Source organism: Dioscorea cayenensis, unplaced genomic scaffold (assembly GCF_009730915.1).
Source record: "Dioscorea cayenensis subsp. rotundata cultivar TDr96_F1 unplaced genomic scaffold, TDr96_F1_v2_PseudoChromosome.rev07_lg8_w22 25.fasta BLBR01000798.1, whole genome shotgun sequence".
In the NCBI taxonomy this organism is placed as follows: Eukaryota; Viridiplantae; Streptophyta; class Magnoliopsida; order Dioscoreales; family Dioscoreaceae; genus Dioscorea; species Dioscorea cayenensis.
In genome coordinates, this window is record NW_024087189.1 from 27,189 (window position 1) to 39,579 (window position 12,391).

Here is a 12,391-nt window from a genome sequence, read left to right on the forward strand (position 1 = left end):
ACAATTAACTTTGCATTTCATTGCATAATCATTATACTTGGCCCTCATTGTTCCTTAGACTCTTGCGAGAGCTCCTCTGGGCAACTATGAAGCCTTCGCTTGCTGACTCCTTAGCAGCACCGCTATTGTGATTTGGGGAAGGAGGTTACGAAAGGAATGGCATTGTGAGGTAAGAGCCACCTCCAATTGACTGGAATGCAGCCTTTCAGGGAGGTTTCAGTCATGAAGGAGACAAAGGAGGGCTGATGTGTTGTTGATGAGGCAGCCTATATGGCGACTAGTGACATGGTAGCAGTTAAAGATGCCACAGTGGACTTCCATATGGTGTTTTGGATTTTACAAAGTGTTGACTAGGCTCCACATCAGCGGGTTCACCGGAAAAAAGAGGCCAAAAGTAGATGTTGTGGCTTTAGACACGACCGGAGCAAAGCTTTGTGGGGTTAGTGTTAAAAAAAAAAGATATATGACCATAGTGTTATAAAATCAAAAACTCTGTGGGAACCAGTGAAATTAACCCAATACATTTAATTAAATAATGGATTTCATTTTCTTGTATTTTTCAATACATTTTAACCTAAAATTTACTACTTTACAACCATATCCAACCGAGCACTACTTTGGTAAAGTGCTAAAAAAATATGAATTTAAGACAAATAAATTAATTTTAAAAAATTAAACAAAGTAATATTATATTACCTTATTAAATTATTTTTAAATTAGATTTTATTCAAATAATTAAAATAATTTTGCTCAAATTCTCTTTTGAGCCAAAGTTGAAATGGGAAAAAGCTAAGATAGCAAAAACATGACTTCCTACTTCGGATAGCACTTTCATCATCCAATCTTTCCCAAAACCATCAACTTATAAAAGTTCATTGCAAACAAGATAAAATTTTTCTTTTTCTTTTTTTCCTTTGTTTGTGATGTGTGTTCACTATTCATTGCTTGATTCCTTGATCAAGAATTTTGGGTTGGGCTTTATGTCACATTCTCAAATGGAAATCAGGGAAAAGAAGATATCACCATCAAAATGATTCATTTTATCCCCTTTTTTTTTTTTGCTTTCTTTCTTGATGGATTTCACAGCTAAATACATACATCAACACCAACCAAGTATTAATCAACCAACCAAAACCAAGCACATTGTTTTAGTAATTTTCCTACCCACTCACACACATTCAAACAAAAGACAAGAGCAACTTGTGGAATCCAAAACAGCAGCACCTAAATCTTTTATCCTCCATTCAATTTATTTTTCTAAAATAATATCTATAACCAAATTATACACCAAAATAGTACCCAAAAATAAAAGAAATAAATAAATAATGGAAGGAAAAGCCAGTGTTCATCTGAATCTGATCAAAACTTTCCTTCCAGAGAAGAACTGAAGAAGTAATCAAACAATATGTAGGTATATACTGACTTGACACAACAAAGTGTTTGGTTTTGTGTATGCACACACAACTCACAACATTGCTGAATGAATGCTCAGAGAAGCGTGTCAGACTTGGCAGGCAATCTTCTGTAGAAATTGAATGGCACAGAAGGCATCTTGCTTCTAAATTTAGGGTGCCGGAGAAGGTAAAGTCCGACAATCACCATCACCACCTGAAACGGCGTCACGTAGAGGAACACGGCGACGATCAATGAGAGCATTATGAATATCGACGTGCCACGGGGATCTCTCCAGCTTAATATGGCGTGCGCTCTCTCACCCTGTGTTGCTAGATCTCCGATAACGGTCTGCACTCTCCCGCCCACACTCCTCAAACGGTCATACCGATATCTTACAATCTCCGATGACTTAGTTGACGGAAATGTGTCAAACTCCTCATCAAGCTCATCGCTGTTGGTAAATTCCGCATATGAGAGCTTAGTATCCATGTGCGGAGGATGCCTCGGCCTAAACCGATAGTTCCAAAGACCGATCATGGACAAGTAGAGGAAAACAGTCGGAAGGATTAACTCCGGGAAGCAAACTAGTATGAAGAACAAAACATGAACAAGAATTGTTGTCACTGGATTCTTCCACTTGCAAACTGCATCAAACCACCTAACCACCGCACCGAAACTAGACAACACAGAAGTAATACGGGAGAAATTTGCCTTGCTCCGCCGAAGACTAAACATATGCGAATCAACATCAAGCATATATTCAACAACTTCCCTCCGCAAAGGTGGCTCGGCACGGCCAAGCCTCAAGGCGACATTGATCATTGCTTGATGCCGGAGATAATCCAAATGCAAGACGGATATCGGCATAGTATAGTGCATTTTGGGCAGCAATGGTTTGCCATAGAGGGTGATCATATTGGCAAAATTGGTGCAAGTGAAGCGAATAGCAAGATGGAGCTCACCGGTTTTCTTGAGGCCGGAAGTTTGCAAGATGAGGAGGGATAGTAATGAGTGTAGACCCGATCAGCTTCAAGAGTGGAGAGACGAATGCGAACCTTGCCGATCTTGTTATCTTTTAGCGTCGGACTTGGCATTGGAGACATGGCTGTTGTGGAAGACGGCGATGGTGATGACGGTGCAAGGGTCGAACACTTCCCAGGTGTATTGCTCATGCCAGAGAGGGGATTGGGAGTTGAGGATTGTGCGGGTGCGGACCCATTTGGGGCCGTACTTGGCGACGCAGTAGGCGTTAGTGGCGGTGAGGTTGCGGCCGTCGAGGATGCCGAGCTCTAAAAGGCCGATGCTTGGTTTCCGGAGGAGCTTGGAAGTGGGACGGAGGTCACTGCTGTAGTGAGTACTTTCGTCGAGCACATGATAGGCGGAATCGAGGAAGACGCGGAGATGGATCTTGCTGGAGAATTTGCGGGATTTCTTCTTGTCTTCGTCGAGGTCGGTGAAAGGATCAAGGAGGTTGTACCATTTGGCGGGGATGGGGCGGGAGGAGTCGAGGCGTTGAGGGAGGCCGAGGATGGAGATGGCGAGACGGCCAAGAGTTTCGTCTTTATTGGGGCCGAGACGGTCTTCAACGGAGAGGATGAGAGGTTCGTCGAAGGGGTCGGCGGCGACGAACATCAGTTCTTCGTTCCAGGTGGGGTTGGCGGAGCGGATTGGGGCAGGACGAGTGCGGCGGAGTTGAGTGCCGAGCTGGAGCTTGACGAAGGGTTCGGGAGTGCGGGATTTGTCGGAAGGGATGAGATCTTGAGCTTCGATGACGTGCACGCGAAGGTAGGAGAGTTTGGGGGAGAAATAGACCTTGGAACGGGTGTTGGCGAGGCCGTCGTGAGAGATGGAGTGAGCGTCGGAGTGCCAGGATTCCGGGAAGGCTTCGTCGGCCTGAGTTCCGATCCAGACAGCGAGCATGAGCTCGCCGTGGTTGAGTTTCTCGCCCTTCTTGTCTTCTAATCGGTACCATTGAGGAGCGAGAGGGCTGTCCGGCGGGACACGGACCGGGACGTCGGTGAGATCGAAGTGGATCTTGCCGACGAGGTCGTCTTTGATGGTGTCCTTGTCTTTGACGGTGATCTCGACGCGATCGGCTTGGAGACGATCTCGGGAGAAGGCGAAGATCTGACGGAAAATAGGGTTTTGGTTCTTCTCAAAATGCTTGGTGACGCCTTTATAGTTCCCGAGCTTGACCTCGACGTAGGGATCCAGGCTTCCGGTAATGTCCATGTTCGGGAGAGCTCGAGCTTTCACGACGTTCACGTAGAGGAATTGCATCTGGACGACGAGATCGTAGGTCGTCGAGATCTTATCCTTGGCGACACGGTACCCTAATCGGCCGGCAATCGGCGGGGTGGTCGGGATTAGGGCATACTCCGATTGAGGTGGCCGGACGGGCATTGGGAGGATCACAGTCGGCGGTGGTGGTGGAGCCGATTGCACCGCGTTGAAGGTCATCTTCACCGGCGCCGGAGCGGGGGCATTCTTCGCTTGATCTACAGATTCAGTGGGAATTGAATGGAAAACCCTCGCCGTTTCCTTCTCCTTCTTCTCCTTCTTCATCCCCTTCTCCTTCTTCTCCGGCACGGCATGCCCGTTGCCGTTAGCGGTGGCGGTGGCTGTGGCTGTGGCTGTGGGGAGAAAATAGAGGCGAAGAGAAAGATCCCCACGGACGCTAGAGAAGAAGGAGCGCTTATCAAGAGGGAAGCGAAGGAGAGGAGCGGAGGAGGGGGAAGGGGAGAAGGAGGCAGCGGAGAGGCGGAGGTGGCCAAGGCAGTGGTGGCGGCGAGTGGAGGTGGAGGAGGGATGAGGATCATGGAAGACGGAGAGGTCAAGGAAGAGGTCGGAGAGGGAGGAGGGATCAAGAATGGAGAAAACTAGGGTTTGATGCCAAGAAGGGTTGAGGGAGTTGAAGACGGTGGCAGTGCGTTGCCGTTGTCTGGCGAGCTCCACTTCCACGTAAGGATTGGAAGAGCCTTGGCCATCCTTTGCAAGTAAGTCACTAGCCTCCACTACTTCCACCGCCACCTTTATCTCCTCCGCCATTCTTCTTCTTCTTCGCCGGCTTGAAGGTTCCTTTTTCTCTAACAAGGCTTGAAAGCTTGTCCTAGTAAATCAATGACTTCAATCTCTATCTCATCTTCATTTTTCATCTTCTTCTTGTTTGGTAAGCTTGAATTATCTATCAATGGTTTGGGAAGAATAAGTGGTTTTAGTGGGGGAGTGATGGTGATGGTGGAGACTGGAGAGGAGGAGGAGTTAGGGTGGTTTGAGGAAGGAGATGGAGAAGGGGAGGTGGTTTGAGAACCATGCATAATTGCTAGATAAATAAAAAAATAAGGACTAGTCTTGATATTTTTAGTTAATAATGTTTGGTAACTAAAACATCATGTATGATTGATTATATGCTTGAGTTTGAGAAATGAAAATGCAGTGTCGGTTGTGTTGCACTGAGTTAAAAAGAGTTGAACTTTCTATGGGGTTAAAATTTTGCATGGAGTGTGAGATTTGAAGATTGGTAATAAATAATGATAAGAGGATTAATAGATGGATGGTTGGGTATTTTGCTGATCTGGCCTAACTTTTAAAGAATAAAAAGGGTTGGGTTTGTACTAGCATGTATTCTTGCCTTGCCTCCTTAAAGTTAGAAATAAAGGTGGTCTTAATACAAAGATGGATTTTTTTTTTTCCTTTGCATATTCTATAGTACGCTTTTTGAAAAGATAAACTAGCAAACTAGAAAACGTGCCTTTATATTTGAGGAAATTTTATACTCTTAAGTGATATTATTTTGAATTAACAAAATTGAAGATTAATGAATTAATGGTAAATTGAGAGGACAGTGCAGACTATAAGTTTAAATAATACCACCAACAATAATTATTAATAAAGACTTTAAAACGACCTAATAATATGTCTATACAGATGCAGAGCAATGAGATAAGGATTGCTTCAGACGGAGAGAAGAAAACATCACAACAAACAAGAAGGCATTAATTGAATGGAAGAAAGAAGAGGAGAGACAAAGGAAAGGTCACCCTCTGGCTTTTATCAATTGGAAGCTGGGGCCCATTCTTTGTTTTGGTGATATAGATTAAGAATAATAAAAATCCATTGAGTTGGCCTCTTATTTGATTAGACTTAGCATAGCAAGAGAGAGACAAGACTTTGGTGACTTAGTAAATTTATTACACCCACTGATTAATTAGTGTTAATGTAAGTGTTAGTGCTGTCACAGCTAATCTTTTCAACAATAAATATAACAATGATAGAGGTAGGTAGAAGTGGACTCCAAGGATGCATGGGCCCAACAACTACACAAACATTAACATTATTATAGATTGGACCAACCACCACCACGGCAAGTTGATCACTCCTCACTCCCTATACTGTTATTAATTATTTATTTAATATATATATAAATTATTAATGCTCAATTATCAAGAAAATTTTTGAAGAGAATGAATAAAAAAAGAATGTGGACAATGGAGCACCACATCCAAATCAAATCATAGGAGTGTTGTGTGTTCTGTTCTCTCTGATCATCAGAATAGATTATAAAAATATAGAGATGACCAGATTGGCTTTTGGAATGTAGCATAACAAACTGAAATCTAAGAAGAGTATGAAGACAAAGTTAGTGACTCGAACCTGGCAAGCAAGTGGCAGTGTTTGTGCAGTGAGAGTAGGAAGGTCAGCAATGTTGCCATATAAGCAAACACTTGGCAGTCATACAAGTACACCATCCCTGCCACACTGCTACTCTGTTTGCATTATAATTAAATAATACACAAACAACTTGAACAAAGAGTTCGGTTCTATTGAAATTGAAATTGAAATTGAAATTGAAATATTAGATCGTTGCAATGTTAGGGACAAATGTACTAAAATAATCTATAGCTTTGTAAATGGTTTTCAGAAAAGAGATAAAACACTATCTTGTAGGTAAGTATAAGAAGAAAGAGTTTTCACCAACAACATGAGAAATTCCTGCAGCCACATTTGAATCAGCATTTTAGAACTCAACGTCAAAATTCTTGTTGTCAGGGAGCTTTTTAGCTGGTCTTAATCGCACTTGATATTTCTGTAAATCCTTCTTACAAACAAGGCCGAGCCTAGATATCCCACAGCACCTGCATAATGAACCAGGGATGTATGTCAGATGTGCCATTTACGGCGGGGATTTAAATTTAACATTCAAGTAACGCACCGCAGAGTATGCCTAGTCCGAAACAGAACATCAGAGTGTATCCGAAATAGAAGCTAGTCTGGAAAAAGCCGGACATCTTTGTTTTGATATGGTAGTAATATATTGAGTAAAGGAACACATAGGCAGCTGTGGAAGCAGCCGCGAAGAAAGAAGTCCACTGCCAATGGTAGTTCTCAGCGTTCAATAAGAAATACGTGCCCACTATTGTGACACAGACGGTGACGATGATGAGGATAAGGAAAACCAGTAACATGAAGCCATAGACATAGTACACCTGGCAACACCAGAATATACAAATCAGGAATATCTAGATTGATGATATATATGATGTCTAAATAAATGGAGAAGATAATTATAAAAAAATTAAAGAAAGTTTTGGAGAAATATAATTTGCAAATTACCAGAAGACAATTATTGGTATGGTATTTTAGCATGCTTACCTTTGTAGTTCCAGAAGGATGTGAAAATGAAATACATCTCAATGAAGATGCTGCCAAAAGGAAGTAGCCCTCCCATCAGCGAAATAACAGATGGAGTGAGATACCATTTTCTTCTCAGGGATGGGGCGAGGAATGGTTTTCACATCGGCATGGATTATTTGGGGAACCACTCCAATTCCTTCCCACAACAGTTCCTAAAAGTGCCAGAGGAAATGAGATGAATGCCCACATCACAAAGACTGCAACAATTGTCCCAAAGGGAATAGCTGCCAACGACCGGTAGAATATAGCAATGGTATTGAGTACGAAGCCGATTCCAAAGCACATAAAAGGGAAAATTGATGCTGTGATAATCATTGACTTAATCCAATTTTTTCCTGAGGATGAAAAAGGAAGCATCACGGTACGAATAAGGAAAAAGTTTTTCAAGAGGGACTTTCCAAATAAAAAGGAGCATGCACAGCCAAATCTGCATGTGAAAGGTTATGCACATACCTCCATTCCTGGAATATAGCCCACCACTAACATAGCCTGAAATGAATGAAGTAAAAGCATAGCAAACTATGAAAGTTGTAACAATAGCTCCTCTCCTGCAGCATACATGACAATTAATCAGAAGAAAGCTATAAGAAGCCATAAATGAACACAAAACCCAACCAACTTTTATCTATCTCGAAAGCATAATGTATAAACCTATCTGGTCAACCACCATCAAGATTCAAGATGCAGATGCCGAAAGTAAAACCATTGTATAACTTTGTCACAAAAGAGAATTATAGATAAACTCCCTCGAATATTACTATTATATAAAGAGGCATACAATGGCTCATTCCTAATGACTAGAGCTGAACAATCATATTGAATGAGTGGATATTAAGAACTTCAAGTTTATAGCTAGTTAAGGGCAAAGGGAAAATCATATTGTGGAATGCTCAAAATAGTTATTTATGAAGAAGTAACAATCCTAATGACCAGAGAAGAGTAGTTGGCATGTATTCAACATTGTACTCCAATGAAAGACTAGAATTTCATTTTGCAAAATGATATCAACTTCCTCGATTGTCTCCATTTGAAGGACAACAATATCTCATCATACCCAAGGAAAGCTACAGATGCAATACTAACATAGGGAAATTTGAACTTTAAGTTAAAGGTATCAGTGTTAAGCCTCAGAGTGAAAACATAAAACCCAGCACTCCTGTCACAAATAGGCAAATAAACCAGGGGCTATAAAAGGGGGTAAACCCAATTATCTTTCAGTTTTAAACCAATATCCCACATGCAATTTGAGAAAAACCTCAGGAAAAAGTACCCTATAGAAGACTTTTGCAGGCACAAGATAGTCTTTTGCCATTAAAAAAATGTCATCCCACACATATCTGGGACATGACAGCCACATCTTGCCTTTTAATTCCACACAGGACTAAGAAAACTTCCTTGCTGCATATTCATGACATCAGAAAGCCTCCCCAATAATCCTTTTGAATAATCTGAATCCTTTTTTAAAACAACATATTGTTGTCAATTGTTTAGAATATTATTATTTCACTAATTGTCAATTGCATATTATAAACCTGATCAATGTAATGCTCATCATGGCCATCTACCAACATCTTAGGATTGCTAACAACACCTAATATATATTCATGCAAGTAATCATGATAAATGCCTAAACAGTAACCTAATCATGAAGGAAGAAATCAGAACCACTAAAACAACCACAAACATTCTTTATTTAAGTCCATGGCATACTTACCCAATATATAGCATCCCAATGATTGCCAGTAGAATGACAAGAAGAACAAGAATTGCCAGCTGAGCACCAGAACCAACAAGAGCTGAAAGAAGAACTAAATTTTGTGGAGGGCGAAAAACATCGCCATGAACAAGTTTCCATCCAGATTCTTCACTCACATCTCTTTCCTGATAAATAAATGTAAGAATATTAATTCACATCTGGCACAAGATAATGCATTCCAGTTTCAGGCTGCCAAGATTATTCAACAATAAAAGGAAATTAGATTTGCTAAGGCAAAACCAATGAATAGTCAAATTAAATATGGGGCCGGTTGAAAACTTGCTATTAACAAAATGAAGGGCTCACCATGTTATCCAAATCATCATCTTCTCGAGCATATTTCGCATAATCATTCCTAAGAGTTCGCATCAATATCATGGACACAAGACCAGTGAGGAAAATAACCATCATAAATGAATTGAAAATAGAGAACCAGTGAATCTGTAGAGAAAAAATGAACATTAGAACAATCAGTGCAGAGGAACATCGCAACATAAAGAACGACTATAAGCAAGCGAACCGTGAATCTGCTATTGGTATATTTTCACAATTGCTATCAACAGAATAGAGCCGACTAAGTTCAAAGAGAGGTTGAAAGAGGCTGAATTAGGACTATAATTTGGAGGCAATTTACCTGGTGTTCGAAGAAAGGATGATCCAAGTAAACCTCAAAACGGCGAACAAAAGTTACATTTGTTGGCGTCCATTTAACCGAGTAAGTCATTTCAAAAGATTTCCCACTTTCCAAGAGTTTGGGCGATTCTTGAGTTAGATTAACATGGATGATCTGTGATTAAAAAAACAAAAGGTTATCATAAACACGTGAAACTTCAGAAAAAATGATTTCCTGGATTTCACATAAATTTGAAAAAAAGGGGGAAGAAGAAGGAGAAAACTCTCACCTGATTACCATTATATTGTATCTCAATGTCCTTGTCGTGAACAGGTAATGCTTATTTTCATTCTTTTTGTCTGTCTCTCCAACAAAACCTGATTCAAAAGTTTTAATTTGAGTTATATTGAAATAGGAGATATAATTACTTTAAAGGCAAGAATAGATAGAAGAATTCATACCCCACATAGGTAAGCTCATCTGGATTATTTGACAGCAAGGGAGGGAGAAAGAAAAAGAAACAGGATAAAGAATTAGCATTTGTCTGAAGTGATAAAACAAAGGATAACTTTAATGGGGTGCAATTGACAGAATGATATAGAAGGAAAAGGTGAATTTATATAGCGAATAAGGCATACCAATGAAGAGTTCAAACCAGTAAGAGCTCATCACTGCTTCCTTGAACTGCTTCAACTTAGGAACGTCAAGCTCAATAATACAAATAGTACTTTTGCTAACATTCTCTGACAAAAAATATTGTACACACATTCAAGAAATTTACTCAAACAGACTGATTGATGCTATTTTCATTGAACAAAATAAAATCTATCCATACATCACAAAAGAACAAAAATAAAGAAATACATACTCTGAAACTTTATGTCAATGTGGCTATCAATCAGCTCATTGCCACCTAAAACCTCTCCAAGCCCACCCCATTTGTGGGTAGGGTTCTCAGATGACTGACAAAATGGAAGGCTATAATAGTTGTATGTTTCCTGAGGATTATTGTAAGGGCCAACCTTATTCACCCAGAGTGTAACAGGTTCTTCTACTTGATACTGCACCAAATTTATTGCATTTTATAAGAAGTGGTTACAAGCAACATTGACATCCCTTTTTGGACAAAAACCAACCAAAGACAGATATGGAAGGGAAAGAACTACTATTAGTTAACAAACAAGATATCTTTTCACCAAATATGCAATGCAATTTAAACATGAGAGGAGTGTAGACAGATATCTTTCAGCAAAAATATAGTACCAATTTAAAATTGTCCAAAGTGAAAAACAGAATGATATCACAGCTAAAAGTCGTGGACACCAAACATAGACCATACTGATGTTGTCAAGTTGAAGAAACAACAAAAATATAAATAATAGAAAATCGCACCTGAGAAACAAAAAGACTTGCATGCAAAACACATCTGTGAAACACCAGAGCTTAGCAATCTCAAATCTAATTCCAGTTTCCAATCATCTTCAAGGTGCAGGAAAAACCCCATTTACTTGGTAAACCAAAGTATTACATTCAATCTCTTTTCAGGGATGAAATTCACTTTCTTGGCATGAAAATTACAGCTATTGCTCTGGACGGATGCAGCTGTACAAGATCTGTATTTAAAGCATACACCATCAACATAATCCAGCTGGTTTCTGGTCTATACTCGCCAGCTGAGATCATCTTTATGCTCTTGCCTATTAAGTGTTAATAACATTTTTAATTAAAAAACTTTTGCATGTAAGCTATACCAAGACCGCAAACATTGCAAACAATCCTTCACTCTTTGCAGCATCGAAGTTTCCAAAGTAGGTCTCCTAGGGAGACCATAGATGTTATTACCAATCCTTCATTTAAGTAAGTCGCCCTAGGGCAGCTCACAGATGCTACTAATAATCCTTCATTGATGTAGCTCCCCTAGGCAGCTTACAAATAATCCTTCATTCGATCTCCTTGTATCCACAACCACAAGATAGTTCAACAACTGAAGGCTTCAACAAGAGAAAATTCACAAGACCAAATACATATAATATCATCCTAAATTTGACTCGTAACTTAATCCAGGTTCCTTGACACATTCTTCTTCAATCTCAATTTCTAACTACAAAATAAAGTCTAACCCTAACAAAATCTCATGAAAACATCACAATGTGATAAAAACCCCCATGATTCTAACGCACTCAATGACCATGAACTTCAAATTCACTAAAAATTACATCGAGAATGATAGTTACACATGCAAACCTGAATGCAATCTAATCGACAAGCACAAAAACCACAATTTTTTCTTAAAGACAAAAAAATAAATGATAAAACCGCGAAATACGAAGAAAAACCACGTCAAATCAGATCAAAGACTGATCTCCAACGCACAGATCCAACAGAAAGCGCAGAGATCGAGGGAAATGCTCGAGTTCAAGACGAGATCCAAAACTCCAATCAAGGTCACAATCACCTAGGGTCTGAAATGTACCTTATGATCGGACTCAGAGGCGGTGGCCGTTGAGACGGCGAGGAGGATAAGAAGGGCAGGGAAGGCAGCGGATCGGAAGGCGGAAAGCACCATTGCGCGCGGGGGCGAGTATCGGAGGCGGTGAAGGCTGAGCTTTGGCTGCCCTTCTCGGCCTCTCGAGCCGGAGAAGAGAGTGGGAGACGCCGGAAAGGATAGAGAGCCATTTGAGGAAGACTTCGGGGTTTCTTTTGTATTTCTTTGGTAATTTTCAGTTAGCCCCTCAAATTTTTTTAATTCCTAAAAGATCCTGATATTTGTTGTCTTTTCTTTTGAAACCAGTTCAAAATAAAAATTAGTAAAACTATGACTCTCAATTGAGCTTTTTTTAATATATATATATATAATATTTATTTACCGAGATGGCACTGGAGTGCACTTGCAGTTGAGTTTAACATAAAATAGGCCAATTATGATTGTTTTA

The 12,391-nt window shown here is 40.2% G+C and overlaps 1 protein-coding gene and 1 pseudogene across 1 annotated transcript; both read right to left on the bottom strand.

Annotated features, from left to right (window-relative positions):
- Positions 1-1,203: 1,203 nt before the first annotated feature.
- LOC120255032 (FT-interacting protein 3-like) lies at positions 1,204-4,557 on the bottom strand. The gene is given in 3 exon segments (XM_039262951.1): positions 1,204-2,393; positions 2,396-2,471; positions 2,473-4,557. Coding segments are annotated over 3 exon segments (2,952 nt in total). The 5' UTR covers positions 4,444-4,557; the 3' UTR covers positions 1,204-1,488.
- A 1,656-nt stretch (positions 4,558-6,213) lies between these two features.
- LOC120255034 lies at positions 6,214-12,122 on the bottom strand (annotated as a pseudogene).
- Between the last annotated feature and the right edge of the window lie 269 nt (positions 12,123-12,391).